The 19,924-nt window shown below is 40.5% G+C and overlaps 1 protein-coding gene across 1 annotated transcript in view; it reads right to left on the reverse strand.

Annotated features, from left to right (window-relative positions):
• Positions 1–19,924, reverse strand: part of ano5a (anoctamin 5a) — a 55,563-nt gene that overhangs the window by 4,606 nt on the left and 31,033 nt on the right. Inside the window, exons 8-21 of the mRNA XM_062036063.1 lie at positions 16,406–16,522; positions 16,152–16,267; positions 15,895–16,029; positions 15,702–15,807; positions 15,515–15,575; positions 10,487–10,638; positions 8,282–8,356; positions 7,810–8,023; positions 7,542–7,720; positions 7,376–7,473; positions 7,149–7,279; positions 2,013–2,218; positions 1,671–1,870; positions 1,457–1,562 (exon numbers count right to left, since the gene is read on the reverse strand). Coding sequence (XP_061892047.1) covers positions 1,457–1,562; positions 1,671–1,870; positions 2,013–2,218; positions 7,149–7,279; positions 7,376–7,473; positions 7,542–7,720; positions 7,810–8,023; positions 8,282–8,356; positions 10,487–10,638; positions 15,515–15,575; positions 15,702–15,807; positions 15,895–16,029; positions 16,152–16,267; positions 16,406–16,522 — 1,896 coding nt within the window. The remainder of the gene's footprint in view (positions 1–1,456; positions 1,563–1,670; positions 1,871–2,012; positions 2,219–7,148; positions 7,280–7,375; positions 7,474–7,541; positions 7,721–7,809; positions 8,024–8,281; positions 8,357–10,486; positions 10,639–15,514; positions 15,576–15,701; positions 15,808–15,894; positions 16,030–16,151; positions 16,268–16,405; positions 16,523–19,924) is intronic.

The following is a 19,924-nucleotide window of genomic DNA, read 5'->3' on the forward strand; positions in this document are numbered from 1 at the left end:
ATATATATATATATATATATATATATATATATATATATATATATATATATATATATATATATATACACAGTATATACAATATATATATATATATATACACAGTATATACAATATATATATATATGTATATGTGTATGTATATGTATGTATGTATATTCATCCATCCATCCATTTTCTACCGCTTATTCCCTTCGGGGTCGCGGGGGGTGCTGGAGCCTATCTCAGCTACAATCGGGCAGAAGGCGGGGTACACCCTGGACAAGTCGCCACCTCATCGTAGGGCCAACACAGATAGACAGACAACATTCACACTCACACACTAGGGCCAATTTGGTGTTGCCAATCAACTTATCCCCAGGTGCATGTCTGTGTATATATATATATATATATATGTATATATATATATATATATATATATATATATATATATATATATATATATATATATATATATATATATATATATATATATATATATATATATACACATATACATACATACATATACATACACATATACATATATATATATTGTATATACTGTGTGTATATATATATTGTATATAATGTGTATATATATATATATATATATATATATATATATATATATATATATATATATATATATATATATATATATATATATATATATATATATATATATATATATGGGAAAAAATCACAAGACTATTTCATCTCTACAGGCCTGTTTCATGAGGGTTTCCTCAATCATCAGGAGATGATTGAGGAAACCCTCATGAAACAGGCGTGTAGAGATGAAATAGTCTTGAGATTTTTTCCCACACATACATATTACGCTCTACCACGGTATTGAGCACTATTTTTTTTGGATAATCCAATTAAATAGACTCCCTTTTTAGACCAGTTGATCTGCCGTTTCTTTTCTTTTCTTTTCTTCTTTGCATCCAACCCGGGGTGGACCGCTAGCCTGTCCATCGGATGGGGACATCTCTACGCTGCGGACCCGTCTCCGCTCGGGATGGTTCCTGCTGGCCCCACTATGGACTGGACTTTCGCTGATGTGTTGGACTTTCACAATATTATGTCAGACCCACTCCACATCCATTGCTTTCGGTCTCCCCTAGAGGGGGGGGGGTTACCCACATATGCGGTCCTCTCCAAGGTTTCTCATAGTCATTCACATCGACGTCCCACTGGGGTGAGTTTTCCTTGCCCGTATGTGGGCTCTGTACCGAGGATGTCGTTGTGGCTTTTACAGCCCTTTGAGACACTTGTGATTTAGGGCTATATAAATAAACATTGATTGATTGATTGATTGATTAAAAAACATCCATCGTCATGTCTCTCATTATGATTGTGAATGATAGACAAAATTCCAAAAAAGGTGCAATTCCTCTTTGACTCATATAAAATGTATTCAAATGCCTTTTCGGTTTCCGTGTATGTATAGTGTATGTGTGTAAAAAGAGGTTACCTCCATGATGATAATGAAAGCCAGTTTGGCAGCCAAAACATGCCAGAATAGTATTGTGTGAGTATACTGATTCTCATGGCCAGGTGGGTAGCGGTAGTCATGGTACCTGCAAAATTGATTAATTAGCATTAGAATTTAGTTAACTCTGAAATCCGACCAAAAATGGATATTAAGAATGTAAACAATGACTTAATTTAATATTAAGTCCACATACCAGCAGGTTGTGATGTTTTCGTTGAACCAGCTGGGATTATCCCCATCGTCGGGGCTGTGGGCCAGTGGAATCTCTGAGATCTTAAAGCTAGACAAGCTGTGGGCGACGTAGCCTTTCATACTTATTAGACCATCAGGTTGGTAACTATACATGTACACTAATCGGTTCATCATATCAGAGGTGAAGGCCACAATGAATGCCTGAAAAACAGGACAGCAAGCTACATAAGAGACAGCTCTTTTGACAAGAATACTTCTTAAGTGTGAGAGCTTGTTTGTTGTATGCTACTAGAGTCAAACTCAGGAGATGCACAGCAAAAAAACCATCTAGTCTACCGCTTACATTGGTTACAACAGAAAGGATGGCGATCCCATTGAGAATTTCCTCCCATGCTCCGATACTGTGAACCTTGGATGCCACAGGGCGTCTGAACTGAGTGGTGAGCTTCCAGGCATCCACTCTAATCTCAATGATGTTGTTCATAAGTGCCAGCAGGGGTGCCAAAGGAAAGGAGGCCACAAACAGTGTGATAAAACCAAACTGGACCACTGGAGAGGACAAAGGGTCATTAGGAAAGAAACAGCACCATCTACAGGATACATTGCTCTTTGTCGGACTTGAATTGCACTGACAAGGAACAGACAATGCAGCCTTTCTTCCCAATATATCACCAAAAATATTTTTACTAATGTAGTTGTAGTGTGTTATTTCTCATATCATCATGTAGCTACTAACATGGCAACCACAATATCATGCATTAATGAACAGGTTAGTGTGGATTATTCCATCATTATTCATCTGATTTAAAAATGTAATGCATTATAACATTTGCAATGCAAAATGACTCAAAATCTCTGAAATGTCTCTGGCAACACATTCCAGGAAGTCTGTCCAAGTAGTGTTACCCTCGCGCATGCAAAATGGGAAAATGATCCGGTATGGACATGCTGCGGAACCAAACAAATCAGTATGGAAGACACTTAACAGCACGTTTTAAAAAACATGACAGAACAGTCGACAGACAGAAGTATTAATCACTCTGCAGGAAGAAGTTCTCTTTTTTCCATTTTAGAATAGCAAAGTAACAACAAGGACTTAATAGATCCACATTCATGTGGATACATGTTTGTTTGGAATGAAAACAGGTTTTTGTGGACATTAACAGAATGTTAAAGGTGTTTAAAAAGCATATTAGGTGTGAATGAATGATGGGTTCCCACTTCTCTGTGAGCGCTTTGAGTATCTAATAACAGAAAAGCGCGATATAAAATCTAATCCATTATTATTATTATTATATTAAGGGGGATCTTTGATGTATTTTGTCTTTTCTGATTAATACATGTTGTTACAATTTTGGGTAATTGTGTTAAACCATGCATGTAGTTGTGGATGCCTCAGTTTGAAGGAATTTGCTGTCTGACTACATATTTTCGACCCTGTCTGGGAAATTTTTTTTACTTCCCCTTTAACTGCATTAGGGCTGCAACAACTAATCGATTAAATCGATTGAAATCGATTATAGAAATAGTTGCTGATTAATTTAGTCATCGATTAGTTGGATCATTGGGACACGCAATGATCCTAGGAGCTATGTTGTCCGGGGGCTTTTTGCCCCCTGGTAGGGTCTCCCAAGACAAACTGGTCCTAGGTGAGGGATCAGACAAAGAGCAGCTCGAAGACCTCAATGAGAAATAAAAACTATGGACCCAGATTTCCCTCGCCCGGACGCGGGTCACCGGGGCCCCCCTCTAGAGCCAGGCCCGGAGGTGGGGCACGATGGCGAGCGCCTGGTGGCCGGGCCTGTCCCCATGGGGACAGGCCGAAGAGGCAACGTGGGTTCCCCCTCCAATGGGCTCACCACCCATAGCAGGGGTCATAGAGGTCGGGTGCGACGTGAGCTGGGCGCCAGCCGAAGGCAGGGCACTTGGCGGTCCGATCCTCGGCTACAGAAGCTAGCTCTTGGGACGTGGAACGTCACCTCGCTGGGGGGGAAGGAGCCTGAGCTAGTGCGCGAGGTGGAGAAGTTCTGACTAGACATAGTCGGACTCACTTCGACACACAGCAAGGGCTCTGGAACCAGTTCTCTCGAGAGGGGCTGGACTCTCTTCTACTCTGGCGTTGCCGGCAGTGAGAGGCGACGGGCTGGGGTGGAAATTCTTGTTGCCCCCGGCTCAGAGCCTGCATGTTGGAGTTCAACCCGGTGGACGAGAGAGTAGCTTCCCTCCGCCTTCGGGTGGGGGAACGGGTCCTGACTGTGGTTTGCGCTTACGCGCCAAACCGCAGCTCAGAGTACCCACCGTTTTTGGATTCACTCGAGGGAGTACTTGAGAGTGCTCCCCGGGTGATTCCCTCGTTCTACTGGGGGACTTCAACGCTCATGTTGGCAGCGACAGTGAAACCTGGAGAGGCGTGATTGGGAAGAATGGCTGCCCGGATCTGAACCCGAGCGGTGTTTTGTTATTGGACTTTTGTGCCCGTCACAGATTGTCCATAACGAACACCATGTTCAAACATAAGGGTGTCCATATGTGCACTTGGCACCAGGACACCCTAGGCCGCAGTTCCATGATCGACTTTGTAGTTGTGTCGTCGGATTTGCGGCCTCATGTTTTGGACACTTGGGTGAAGAGAGGGGGGAGCTTTCTACCGATCACCACCTGGTGGTGAGTTGGCTGCGATGGTGGGGGAGGATGCCGGACAGACCTGGCAGGCCCAAACGCATTGTGAGGGTTTGCTGGGAACGTCTGGCAGAGTCTCCTGTCAGAGAGAGTTTCAATTCCCACCTCCGGAAGAACTTTGAACATGTCACGAGGGAGGTTGTGGACATTGAGTTCGAGTGGACCATGTTCCGCACCTCTATTGTCGAGGCGGCTGATTGGAGCTGTGGCCGCAAGGTAGTTGGTGCCTGTCGTGGCGGTAATCTTAGAACCCGTTGGTGGACACCGGCGGTGAGGTATGCCGTCAAGCTGAAGAAGGAGTCCTATCGGGTTCTTTTGGCTCATAGGACTCCTGAGGCAGCGGACAGGTACCGACAGGCCAAGCGGTGTGCGGCTTCGGCGGTCGCGGAGGCAAAAACTCGGACATGGGAGGAGTTCAGGGAAGCCATGGAAAACGACTTCCGGACGGCTTCGAAGCGATTCTGGACCACCATCCGCCACCTCAGGAGGGGGAAGCAGTGCACTGTCAACACCGTGTATGTTGAGGATGGTGTTCTGCTGACCTCGACTGCGGATGTTGTAGATCGGTGGAGGGAATACTTCGAAGACCTCCTCAATCCCACCAACACGTCTTCCTATGAGGAAGCAGTGCCTGGGGTATCTGTGGTGGGCTCTCCTATTTCTGGGGCTGAGGTTGCTGAGGTAGTTAAAAAGCTCCTCGGTGGCAAGGCCCCGGGGGTGGATGAGATCCGCCCGGAGTTCCTTAAGGCTCTGGATGCTGTGGGGCTGTCTTGGTTGACAAGACTCTGCAGCATCGCATGGACATCGGGGGCGGTACCTCTGGATTGGCAGACCGGGGTGGTGGTTCCTCTCTTTAAGAAGGGTAACCGGAGGGTGTGTTCTAACTATCGTGGGATCACACTCCTCAGCCTTCTCGGTAAGGTCTATTCAGGTGTGCTGGAGAGGAGGCTACGCCGGATAGTCGAACCTCGGATTCAGGAGGAACAGTGTGGTTTTCGTCCTGGTCGTGGAACTGTGGACCAGCTCTATACTCTCGGCAGGGTCCTTGAGGGTGCATGGGAGTTTGCCCAACCAGTCTACATGTGTTTTGTGGACTTGGAGAAGGCATTCGACCGTGTCCCTCGGGAAGTCCTGTGGGGAGTGCTCAGAGAGTATGGGGTATCGGACTGTCTGATTGTGGCGGTCCGCTCCCTGTATGATCAGTGCCAGAGTTTGGTCCGCATTGCCGGCAGTAAGTCGGACACGTTTCCAGTGAGGGTTGGACTCCGCCAAGGCTGCCCTTTGTCACCGATTTTGTTCATAACTTTTATGGACAGAATTTCTAGGCGTAGTCAGGGCGGTAAGGGGATCTGGTTTGGTGGCTGCAGGATTAGGTCTCTGCTTTTTGCAGATGATGTGGTCCTGATGGCTTCATCTGGCCAGGATCTTCAGCTCTCGCTGGATCGGTTCGCAGCTGAGTGTGAAGCGACTGGGATGAGAATCAGCACCTCCAAGTCCGAATCCATGGTTCTCGCCCGGAAAAGGGTGGAGTGCCATCTCTGGGTTGCGGAGGAGACCCTGCCCCAAGTGGAGGAGTTTAAGTACCTCGGAGTCTTGTTCACGAGTGAGGGAAGAGTGGATGGTGAGATCGACAGGCGGATCGGTGCGGCGTCTTCAGTAATGCGGACGCTGTATCGATCCGTTGTGGTGAAGAAGGAGCTGAGCCGGAAGGCAAAGCTCTCAATTTACCGGTCGATCTACGTTCCCATCCTCACCTATGGTCATGAGCTTTGGGTTATGACCGAAAGGACAAGATCACGGGTACAAGTGGCCGAAATGAGTTTCCTCCGCCGGGTGGCGGGGCTCTCCCTTAGAGATAGGGTGACAAGCTCGGCCATCCGGGGGGAGCTCAAAGTAAAGCCGCTGCTCCTCCACATCGAGAGGAGCCGGGTGAGGTGGTTCGGGCATCTGGTCAGGATGCCACCCGAACGCCTCCCTAGGGAGGTGTTTAGGGCACGTCCGACCGGTAGGAGGCCACGGGGAAGACCCAGGACACGTTGGGAAGACTATGTCTTCCGGCTGGCCTGGGAACGCCTCGGGATCCCCCGGGAGGAACTGGACCAAGTGGCTGGGGAGAGGGAAGTCTGGGCTTCCCTGCTTAAGCTGCTGCCCCCGCGACCCGACCTCGGATAAGCGGAAGAAGATGGATGGATGGATTCGTTGGATCTATGCTATGCGCATGCGCAGAGGATTTTTAAAAAAAATAATATTTTTTTTAATACACATTTAATTATAAACTGCAACATTTACAAACAGCTGAGAAACAATAATCAAAATAAGTATGGTGCCAGTATGCTGGGTTTTTTTCAATAAAATACTGGAAAGGATAGAAATGTAGTTTGTCTCTTTTATCCGATTATTAATCGATTAATCAAAGTAATAATCGACAAATTAATCGATTATCAAATTAATCGTCAGTTGCAGCCCTAAACTGCATATATATTTCCTTCTTGAGAAAAACATGATTCTAAATAAAAATTAAAAATAAATATATTTAATTGTGATTAATCACAATTATTCCACAGCAACCCTTTAATTAATCTGATTAGAAATTGTAATGGTTTATAATAGTGCAGTTCTATGCCACTAAATACTACAACCACAATAATAAACATTGTTAAACCTCTTTGACAATGTAAATCAACATGTCAAATTATTATTTTGCAAAAGCATAGCAAAGTTTGTGGTGGGGAACAATACACAACTGCTAAGAACTATACTTTAGTGTCTGTACCAAACTGGCTGCGTAAAAGAATTTTACCCATTTCCAGGTACTCGTCGAAGAGTCCCAGTGATCCAAAGATCTGCAGGTCATAGTCCTGCTCCCAGCGAGAGTACACACTTTCCGGGTGCCTTTTTGCTCCTCTACTGGCCCACCAATTCTTTAACCACCTGATATACACAGTGAGGAGACAGAGTAGAGGTGGTAGGCAGCACATGTTTAAACTTTTGAACACACGTTATGTGGCTGACAGTACCGGTACTTACGGGACCAGAGTTTCCTGGATGTTGCCCCACACTTGTTTACCAGTCATCACTATAACCAGCTGGGTAGTCAACTCAATCAAACAGCCTCCAGCATCGCACTGAATCCAAAGAAAGTAAATCAATGACAGACATAAGAACCTCCTCATTGTGCTGTTTTATGTGGTACCTCTTCATTCCTGAGTTTGCTGCTTTCACCAAACATGTAAATGTAACCTCCAGGGTAGCCTACAAATTTGCCCTTAAAGAACGCCACGTAGAAGCAGGAGGAGTAGTAGTTGACAAACTGGAAGAGGAACATCTTGAACGTCAGCTTGTTCTCATACTCCACATGTGTCTTTGGGATTTCTGTCACAATAAAAAGGTGAAAAAACAGACTTTATCCACATAAGCTAACACCAAAAGACTGAAACACTTTATCTCGCTGTGGCCCTTACCAAGGTCAGTCAGCCAAACAGCCACTTTATCATACATCAAGTTGAGGATCATGATTAATATGAAGTTGATGCAGGAGGCAGTGACAGACGTAGCCAACTGCGGGGTGATGAAGGCACTGTCCACCTGGTTTTCTTTTATGATGCTGGCGAAGGTGGTGTATACTGCCAGACGGTACGCCACCACTCCAATGATGCAGGCAATGATTAGACCCAGCTTTGGGACAGAGACAACATGAAAAGACAACTGATTGCGATTGCAAGATAACAGCACCAGAAACCACAGAGTTTTATTGTGAATGCACCACTCAACAGACAAGACAAAGCAGGGTAAGTGGATTGAAGCATGGAAATAGCAGAGCCAATATTACAGCAGGTCGCATGATTGCTGTTGATGATGATCAACAGCACCAAGGAAAAAACAAAATGAACAGGAGATATGGAAAAATGTATTAACCAATGACACAATGCTCACCCAAAACAGGACAGTGGCTCCAGACAAAATTGCGCGTGCAAACTTGCTTGTTACTGGTAAGTAAGGCTCCATTTCCTATAGCACAAGCAAGCAGAAGCGTGTACAAAAAAAAGTCAGTAATCTATTGTTATAGCCTGAAAAGAAACATCTTAACAAGTTTCCTTTAATTACCATTCACTTTAAATTGGAGGCAGACCTGCTGTACGGCAGGCTTAGAGGATGTGGACCTGTTGTTGGGTGTTTTGATCGGTTCCCAATCGTCAAAACACACGTAATGGGGCAAAGGGAACTTGTGATTCTCTTTCCAAAAATATCCACTATACTTACACACTGCACCACAAGAACACCTCTTCCACATTAAACTCAGTACTACCTTTACCCAGAATAACACAGTGACCCAGCACAGAATTAATTTCCCCATTACATCAGTAGTAGTCCTGTCAAGAACCCACTCTGTCTCCTATAGGTGGGTAGGAAAGGAAATTTAAGCACTGTGTCTCATCAGTAACTTTTAATAATAGTTAGTTGTGTTACTAGAATGTGCTGTGTATGTACACATACATACATTATATATACAGTATATACATATATATATACATACATATATCTATATATATATATATATATATATATATATATATATATGTATATATATATGTATGTACACATACATACATTATATATACAGTATATACATATATATATACATACATATATATATATATATATATATATATATATGTGTATATATATATATATATATATATATATATATATATGTATATATATATGTATGTACACATACATACATTATATATACAGTATATACATATATATATACATATATATATACATATATATATATATATATGTATATATATATGTATGTATATATATATATGTATATACTGTATATATAATGTATGTATGTATATATATATATATATAGTTACACACATTTAAATACATACATAGATGTATATCTAATACATACATATATACATACATATATACATTATATACATACATACATATATATGTATATACATTGATATACATAGATATACACATATATATATACATATATACAGTATATATATATATATATATATTTTTTTTAATATATATATATATATATATTAGGGCTGTGAATCTTTGGGTGTCCCACGATTCGATTCAATATCGATTCTTGGGGTCACGATTTGATTCAAAATCTTTTTTTTTTTTCAATTCAACACGATTCTCAATTCAAAAACGATTTTTTTCCCGATTCAAAAGGATTCTCTATTCATTCAATACATAGATTTCAGCAGGATCTACCCCAGTCTGCTGACATGCAAGCAGAGTAGTAGATTTTTGTAAAAAACTTTTATAATTGTAAAGGACAATGTTTTATCAACTGATTGCAATAATGTAAATTTGTTTTAACTATCAAATGAACCAAAAATATGACTTATTTTATCTTTGTGAAAATATTGGACACAGTGTGTTGTCAAGCTTATGAGATGTGATGCAAGTGTAAGCCACTGTGACACTATTGTTCTTTTTTTATTTTTTTATAAATGTCTAATGATAATGTCAATGAGGGATTTTTAATCACTGCTATGTTTAAATTGTAACTAATATTGATACTGTTGTTGATAATATTCATTTTTGTTTCACTACTTTTGGTTTGTTCTGTGTCGTGTTTGTGTCTCCTCTCAATTGCTGTTTATTGCAGTTCTGAGTGTTGCTGGGTCGGGTTTGGTTTTGGAATTGGATTGCAGTGTTATGGTATTGCTGTGTATTGTTTTGTTGGTTTGATTAATTAAAAAAAATTAAAATAAAAAATTAATTTTTTTTTTAAAAATCTACAAAAAAAATCGATTAAAAAAAAAAAAGAGAATCGATTCTGAATCGCACAACGTGAGAATCGCGATTCGAATTCGAATCGATTTTTTCCCACACCCCTAATACATATATATATATATATATATGTATATATATATGTATATATATATATATATATATATATATATATATATATATATATATATATATATATATATATATATATATATATATATATATATATATATATATATATATATATATATATATATATACCGGTATATATAAATACATCAATATACACAATATATAAATTCATACATATATAAAAATATATATAAATATCACAATGGTATTTCATGTGCACATTAACACCTGAGTGATGTGATTCATCTTGCGTGAGGTGCACTTGTTCTCAAACTCCGGACGGAGCTGCAATCCCTGTTGCTCCTCCTCAAAGTCCACCAGATCCCACTCGTACTCTAGACGGGACTGACGCCTCTTCCACAACTCCAAGAACAATGTCACTGCAATAGAAAACAATTAATCAGTGCAAATTAATCTGTTTTACTGTTGAGAATGTTGCATTTGTTATCCTAATCCAAAAGATTCAAAAGACTGAAGAAAAAATAACCAGGAAGAAAATAATTTATTGAAGGGAACCTATGATGATTTTAATCTACCGGTACTTTTTAAAAATGTCTTTGTGGTTCAGATAATATGTATTGGATATGCGTCTCCACAGTTAATAACCCATCTCCATAGTTTATAACTTTAGTCTGTGCAAGATGTTCGAGGCGTTTCCAGATTGCAAATGACACCACGCCCCACGTTCTCCAAATGTATCATAACGCATCTTTTGAAAATGTACATAGTTTAAATATACTGTAACTTTTGAAGTCGTTACCACTATAACATGGATTCAACCCATCACAGCATTAGGTATACCTGCACACTCGCCCATCAATTCAAATCTCTGCATAGAAAATGCTGCTTTAATCAGCATTTATGTCACTGCAAATTTATGTCTGTTATTATGCACATTCTACGTTTAGATACAAATAATACTTTATTCTGCCTTTTTTTGTTTCCTCACAGCCTGATGCCTGAGCTTGACCTAAGGTCGAAAAGTGTAAATAGTTTGATGCGACTTTTAACAAGTGTCATCATCCTCTTACAAACGTCCAAAGCTACCGTTAGGTACATCCACATCACAGTGAAGTCACAACATAGCCAGAATTTAAAAACCCACGAACAAAAGCATCCAAAAGTACATGCAAGCTCACACCAAAATGCATGAACCTTATGGATCGCTTAGAGATTGTTAAAGGGGAACTTTTGCCTATTGTTCACAATCATTATGAGAGACAAAAACACACGTCTTTTTTTTTTGGGGGGGGGGGGGGGGGACTTTTAAAGATGATGAAAAATGCTTGGAAGATGTGTCTAATAGGAGTCACTGTTGTAACCTTCAAAGCCCTCTAAAACAACTTATAAACCCTCCAATGTTTTGTATACACATACACAAGTCTATATATAATGTAGTAACATACACTTTCATAACAATATGTAATATATACAATATTTACCATATTTTGGCCTTTTTAATCATTGCCCGAACTAATTCTTCGGTGCATTTATTTCCGTTTCCATAGTAGCGCACGTCCGACAATGTGTGTTCCTACGTGAGCCACGTGAGCTCTGGAAAATTCTCAACAAGCAGCTTCCTGGTTGCAGCCAGAAACTTAAAACCAGACTCACCAACATCAGCATCAAGGAGGGTGACTCCCTCATTACAGACAAAATGGAGGTAGCTAGCAGACTTAACATCTTTTTCACCAGCATAGCCGCAACTCTTGTCAACAAGCTGTCCCACCACTCTGGTCGCTTTGGTGTAGAACACATTAAAGCCTTCTACAGAAAGCTAGGAGTATCCAATGATGATTTCAAATTAGAAATGGTCACAGCTGATGAGGTGTTTAAAAAATTGAGCGCGCTCCACCCTAACAAGGCCACCGGCCTTGATAATATTCCCTCCAGATTCCTCAGGGACTCTGCCTCCATCATTGCCCCGATCATCACGCACATAATAAACCTATCAATTACACAAGGCCAAGTACCAAAAGATTTTAAGATAGCAAGAGTAACTCCCCTCTTTAAAAAAGGAAGCAAATTGGAACCTGGCAACTACCGACCTGTTTCTATTCTCAGTTCCATTTCGAAAGTAATGGAGAAAATAGTTTATGAACAGGTCGATAGTTACCTTGCCACTAATAATCTCATGTACAAATTCCAATCCGGCTTCAGAACTAACCACTCCACTGACACATGCCTTCTCTATCTGACCGACCACATCAAACATGAGGTGGACGCGGGCAAATACTGCGGCATGGTCATGCTGGACCTTCAGAAGGCCTTTGACACCGTTAACCACGCTATACTGTTGGATAAGCTCAGAGCGATCGGATTTAACAAAACCTCATGGAGCTGGATGCAGTCTTACTTGGAGGGGAGGGAGCAGGTGGTAGAGGTGAACGGCACCGTGTCCCCCCGCCTCTCGGTGAGCTGTGGAGTCCCCCAAGGCAGTATATTGGGACCTTTACTGTTCCTAATATACATAAACGACTTGTCATCGGCATGCGACTGTGAATTGTTCTTGTTTGCGGATGACTCTGCCCTGCTGGTATCCGATAAGGACAAGTCACAGGTGGAGAAAATCCTCAGTGCTGAGCTGTGTAGAACTTGCACCTGGCTCGCTGACAACAAGCTATCCATACACTTGGGTAAAACGGAATCCATCCTGTTTGGGTCCCACATCAACCTTAAGAAAGTCAATGACTTAACTACAAAAGTGGGTGACATTGTTATAACCAGGAAAGATGGGGTCACCTACCTAGGTTCCATTCTAGAGGCTAATCTTTCCTGTGATAAAATGGCAACCAAGGTAATCAAAAAGGTTAACCAACGAACGAGATTTCTCTACAGAATCTCCTCTCTGGTCAACAAAAGCACCTTGAGGATTCTGGTGGGAACTCTCGTTCAACCCTTTTTCGATTACGCATGCACCTCCTGGTACCCTAGCACCTCCAAAACCCTCAAATCTAAACTCCAAACATCTCAGAACAAGCTAGTCAGGTTACTTCTAGACCTCCACCCCAGATCCCACCTCACTCCTACCCACTTCTCTAAAGTGGGCTGGCTCAAGGTGGAGGACAGAGTTAAACAACTTGCACTGAGCCTAGTCTATAAAATCCACTACACCTCCCTGATACCGAAGTACATGTCAAACTACTTCCTTAACGTAAATGACCGCCATAACCACAACACCAGGGGGAGCTCCACTAACCACGTTAAACCCAGATTCCGAACTATCAAAGGTCTTAACTCATTCTCTTTCTATGCCACATCAATGTGGAATGCGCTCCCAACAGGTATAAAAGAAAGGGCATCTCTATCCTCCTTCAAAACCGCAATAAAAGTTCACCTCCAGGCAGCTACAACCCTAAACTAACACCCTCCCCGGATTGCTAATAATCAAATGGTAATAATCAAATGTAAACAATCAAATGCAGATACTTTTTCCTATGCCTTCTGATCTCTCTCTCTCTCTCTCTCTCTCTCTCTCTCTCTCTCTCTCTCTCTCTCTCTCTCTCTCTCTCTATGTCCACTACTTGCTGTCCATATCCTACCCCCCCTCCACACCCCTGATTGTAAATAATGTAAATAATTCAATGTGATTATCTTGTGTGATGACTGTATTATGATGATAGTATATATAATAGTATATATCTGTATCATGAATCAATTTAAGTGGACCCCGACTTAAACAAGTTGAAAAACTTGTTTGGGTGTTACCATTTAGTGGTCAATTGTACGGAATATGTACTTCACTGTGCAACCTACTAATAAAAGTCTCAATCAATCAAAAAACTTCCGGATACAAAACGCTTGTGTGTGTTCTAATCATGGCAGATTCGGTAACAAACAAAGAAGACGACTATTTTTGGACAAATGAGGATTCACAACAATATCTTTTTGAATCAGAATTAATGGAGGAACTACTGCTTCTAGAAGCGAGCACAAAAGAAGAGTAAGACGTTGGAGCAGACGAAAGCCGATAGAGTGAGGTGAAAGTAAATCGAAAATGCAAAATGTGGAACTTTAAGCCATACTATTTCGACAGAAATGGAGTGCTTACCCATAATTAACCGAGAAAAACGTCCCCGGCCAGCTGGACCATAAAGTCAACTGTCCATCGAGTGAGTCACACTTTATATTGATCATGATACACGCAGCACGTCATGCTGTCTGGCTAGCTGTGCACAAACAAAACATGAAATAATACTTTACAGATGATGTAATATGATTGTTCATGTTTTTCAGTCAGTACAAATTGGTGTCTTGTCGCATTGTGTTGTGCTTACGAACTCAAACGCGTTTCGTGCTGACGTAGAAGCTAGCTTATCTCTTGCCGTAGTTAGCTTGTACAGCTAATACCGTAGTAAACAGATGTGCTAGTACGCTAGAAAAAGAGTTCCTCAGTGTTCGCTCTTACAATAACAATGTCACACAGCTTGGTTATTATACAGGTTACGGAACCTAAATGAAGTATTGTTGATGGTTTTTGAATGCATTTTTAAAGTGATTTAGAGGTAGAATAGATCGCTCCCATTTTTATGTTAGAAAGCGAAAAAAAAAAAACGTTTGTCTTCTTGTCTCTCATAATGATATACAACACAGTCTCTCATACTCCCCCCTCCAAAAATGTTTGATTTTTCTGCTTACCCAAGACTTGCTCACTTACAAACTATAAAATTATCTATTTTGCTTTTGACATAACTGAAGTTACCTTAGAAGGTTTAAAACAAGAGGCTTTTCTTTTATTTTGCTTAAGTTCTTTAGCCTCTCGGTGGAGGCTTGCGTCATACTTTAGTGTGTACAATACTGTACAACAGTGATTCTCAAACTGTGGTACGTGTACCACAAGTAATACTCGGACTCCATCTAGTGGTACGTCAAAGAATCACTTGATGAAAGTACAGTGTTTTATTTTCCTATGTTCAAACTGTGTAAAGTTATAGTGGCCAAAATATTGAATATAATTGTTAAATAAAACCTCTGCATTGTTTTAAAGTTATAGTGGCCAAAATATTGAATATACTTGTAGAATAAAACATCCGCATTGTTTTTAATGAATACTTAGGCCTACTATGTTATTGTATTTTAATGTGGGTCTTAATGGTGGTACTTGGAGAGCCAAGTTTTTTCTGCGGTGGCACTTAGTGAAAACAGTTGGAGAACCACAGCTGTACAATAATGTATCTCTGTGAAAAGTACCACTAGGTGGAGCCACAGGTCAGAAAGTGCACCACAGAGCCTACTGGTATTTTTAGGTTCACTCACCCCAAATCCCCATGAATATGGCAAAAAACACAGTTGCGTTATTGTCAAACAGGTGAGATTGCTGAAAGAAAATACATTAGAATTATTATTCATATATTATGCCAACTTCTTGTTGACATGCAGGTTGTGCACAAGGAAATATATTGCCATTTTGATCATGAATGATATTTGAATAATAATGCCTTACCCATGTCGAGTTGCATATCATGTTGAGTTTCCAGTAGTTACATTTCTTGTCACACAGCGGACACATCACAAATTTGCCTCCAATTTGTTCACTACAGATTTCCTTACTAAGAAACATTTGATAAACAATTCAATGAGTGATGTGTCACAGAATACAGTGCTGTTGGTTTAAGGAATTCCTTTGAAAAACGCACCTCCACTCGTTGTCCTCAAATGTGGCAAATCCATATAAGAAACAAAGCGTTCCGACAATTGCAGCAATGAACAACATCTCAGTGTAGAAGCCCAGCCAGGCAAAATAAATGCCAATCTTCTCCCCATAGTAATCCCTGTACAAATAAAATAATAATAATAATGGATTCAATTTATATGGTGCTTTTTTCTAGTGCCGTTTTGTGCGGTGAGCCGTTAAGCAAGAATATACATGCAGCAAATATTGATGTAGTATCACCTTATGAGGTTGAGGGGCTGCTCTTTGAAGAAAGATGAGAATGTGGCCCAGTGTTTGTAGAGAGTGAATCTTTCGCTTTGGCAATTAGGATCCTTTGATCTTGTCCAATACCTACACTGCACACACAAATAATACCTCAGATTCATCCTGGTTTTGAACAATATTGTGATTTGACTTTCTGTAAGAATGTAGTACATGCATATTCCACGTATGTTCTAACAAAACTTGTGAAAAGTGAACTAAAAGGGTCTTACATCGTGCAACGGGAAGGCACCATTGTATGTGCCGTTGTTCAGCAGCCGCTTGATCCCTTTCTTGTCTTTCTCACATTCGTCATTCACATACGAACATCGGGAGAGGATGTAGTACACCTGGGCAGAGAAACACATTTACTCAAAGCACTGCAAGTCATAATAATAATAATAATAATTCATTAGATTTATAGAGAGTTTTTCCAGACACTCAAAGCGCTTTACAGTGAGAACTGAGAATTGAGAGCCCATTATTAATTTACGCCACATTCACATTGTGATGGTGGTAAGCTACATTGGTAGCCACAGCTGCCCTGGGGTAGACTGACGGAAACGTGGCTGCCAATTTACGTCTACGGCCTCTCTGACCACGATCAAACATTTATTCACACTCATACACCAGTGGGAGCGGCACTGGAGGCAAGGTGGGTGAAGTGGGCGGTATAGCTCGGTTGGTAGAGCGGCCGTGCCAGCAACTTGAGGGTTCCAGGTTCGATCCCCGCTTCCGCCATCCTAGTCACTGCCGTTGTGTCCTTGGGCAAGACACTTTACCCACCTGCTCCCAGTGCCACACACACTGGTTTAAATGTAACTTAAATATTGGGTTTCACTATGTAAAAGCGCTTTGAGTCACTAGAGAAAAGCGCTATATAAATATAAATCACTTCACTTCACAAGTGTCTTGCCCAGGACACAACAGCCGTGACTAGGATAGTGGAAGCTGGATTCATACCAGGAACCCACTAAATTGCTGGACGGCCGCTCTACCATCTGAACTATGGCCCCTGATGATTAACCCGACTCTCACTAGATCGCTGAGCTCCACACTACAAGATCTGGCGAGAGTCAGGTTACCTGATGATGAAAATGACATCCTTTAGGTACACCTGCCACAAATGAATGGGATTTAAGCTGGAGGTGGTACCTGAGCGATCACTCGGAAATGAGCAATGGGAATTTGCCTTAGGTAGGTCCTAGTGTGTGAATGTGAGTGAATGTTGTCTGTCTATCTGTGTTGGCCCTGCGATGAGGTGGCCACTTGTCCAGGGTGTACCCCGCCTTCCGCCCGAATGCAGCTGAGATAGGCTCCAGCACCCCCCGCGACCCCGAAGGGACAAGCGGTAGAAAATGGATCAAGGAGGAAGTTACCGTATATTAAAAACATGTGACTTAACACTCAGTTGTGCCCCTGTCCTATATTGCTGGAAATGTTCTAAATAAAACATTATTGTATGAAGCAGTGTCGTATTATACCAATGCAATGTACAATACATATTGTTAAATTCATGTCTCTCTGACATTGTCATAATTGACACAGAGGATTGGTTATTTTGTTGGTTTGTAAAAAGTTGTAAGTCTGTAGAACTTAACACCCTAAGTGCCACCTACAGGACTCCAGAGGAACAACAACGGCCAGCACCAAGATGCAGACGCTCTTTTAGCCTTGGAAGAAGTTTGCAATTCACTGATACTGTAGTTATGTTTAGAATGACAGAGTCTTGCTGCAGCTCTTCTATTGATCATATAATATTGTGCCGGTATTTTTTTCTAAATTCTGATATTTCCCTGTACCTACTTATATATCAAACATTCAAATTTTTAAAAAAGTAACGTAGTTTATGGTTGCATTAGGGAAGGGCAATATCATATGGCCCATATAAATAAAAAGTAGGCTCCATATTGAGGTATAGTTTGATAGACCATATGTAGCCTTTTGGGATAACAATATACTGTTTATCAATCAATATATATTATTTGGCATAATAAATTGTAATAGAACCATTTTAAAGCAGGTAAGAAATGATCTTCCTTTGGCTGTTGGCATGTGTATTAACCTTTTGCGTCACTTGCGGTTTTCTTTGCTTTGTGTAGCTATTTTTATTATTCTTATGTTGATCTTATTGACCTACTTGCTGATTTCTTGTTCATAGCTGGTTACTCTCTGCAGAAACAAAGCTTGACTGCTGTTCAAGTGTATAGAGTTGTTTCTCTACGTTACATTCAAGCTCGCTTAGCACTTTGCATTGCTTTGTGTCTCTTACTGCTGTTTCTTGCATGCTTAGCTATTTCTTCAGAAAATACTAACTTATTTTTCATGAAAATATGTTTTATTTCCAAACAAAACCAAGTAATTTGGTTAAAAATAAAACTTTTGTTTGCAAATAAATGTTTTGTTTGCAAATCCATATTTCGTTTGACACAAATGTCTCTCAATACCTCACTTCCTAATTGCTAATACCTCACTTCCTAATTGCTGTCGAGTCTTTAAAATACAAGTGATGTTAAATGTTCATTTATCCATTTCATTTGTGACTTTTATGCATTTTGCAATGTTTTTCTGGGTGTAAAACAATAATATTCTCCACGGAAAGCATTTTGTGTTAACATTTTTGAATGTGTGAAACAAATTAATTGGATTTAAATTGTTACCTGTGGGAAAAATGTTTAGATTTTTGTAAAATTCAATTTTCATCTGAACCTTTGGAAAGGATTGTTAAAGAGGAACTGCACTTTTTTTGGAATTGTGTCTATCTTTCGCAATCCTTATGTGAGACAAGCACACATTTTTCTTTCTTTATGCATTCTAACTTGTAAATAAACGCTAGCAAAAGCCAACTAACAATGAAGCTAAGGGGATTCGCTATATTCCGCCTATAAAGCACTCTAAGAAACATCCGAAAACCTCCATCAACGTTTTATATACACTACCGTTCAAAAGTTTGGGGTCACCCAAACAATTTTGTGGAATAGCCTTAATTTCTAAGAACAAGAATAGACTGTCGAGTTTCAGATGAAAGTTCTCTTTTTCTGGCCATTTTGAGCGTTTAATTGACCCCACAAATGTGATGCTCCAGAAAGTCAATCTGCTCAAAGGAAGGTCAGTTTTGTAGCTTCTGTAACGAGCTAAAGTGTTTTCAGATGTGTGAACATGATTGCACAAGGGTTTTCTAATCATCAATTAGCCCTCTGAGCCAATGAGCAAACACATTGTACCATTAGAACACTGGAGTGATAGTTGCTGGAAATGGGCCTCTATACACCTATGTAGATATTGCACCAAAAACCAGACATTTGCAGCTAGAATAGTCATTTACCACATTAGCAATGTATAGAGTGTATTTCTGTAAAGTTAAGACTAGTTTAAAGTTATCTTCATTGAAAAGTACAGTGCTTTTCCTTCAAAAATGGACATTTCAAGGTGACCCCAAACTTTTGAACGGTAGTGTACATGCTGAGCCTGTAAGTATGTTTGTAATGTAGTTACCAGGCACATTAATACTAACATGTAATATTTTTTTGTGTTCGCTATTCCCTTCAACAACAACTACTACCACTCATCATAGCAGACTTCATGTGAGCCAACAACGACGACTTTGTGTCAAATGATGATCAGAACCTTATATTTTAGCCTGAATATACAGAGGATGAGCTACAGGTTTTAGAAGAGATAGGCAATTTAGAGTGATAAGCAGACCCAGCAAGTAACACCTTTGCTAGTGCTAACTAAGAAATACAAACTAC

Source organism: Entelurus aequoreus, linkage group LG24, assembly GCF_033978785.1.
Source record: "Entelurus aequoreus isolate RoL-2023_Sb linkage group LG24, RoL_Eaeq_v1.1, whole genome shotgun sequence".
NCBI classification, from domain to species: Eukaryota; Metazoa; Chordata; class Actinopteri; order Syngnathiformes; family Syngnathidae; genus Entelurus; species Entelurus aequoreus.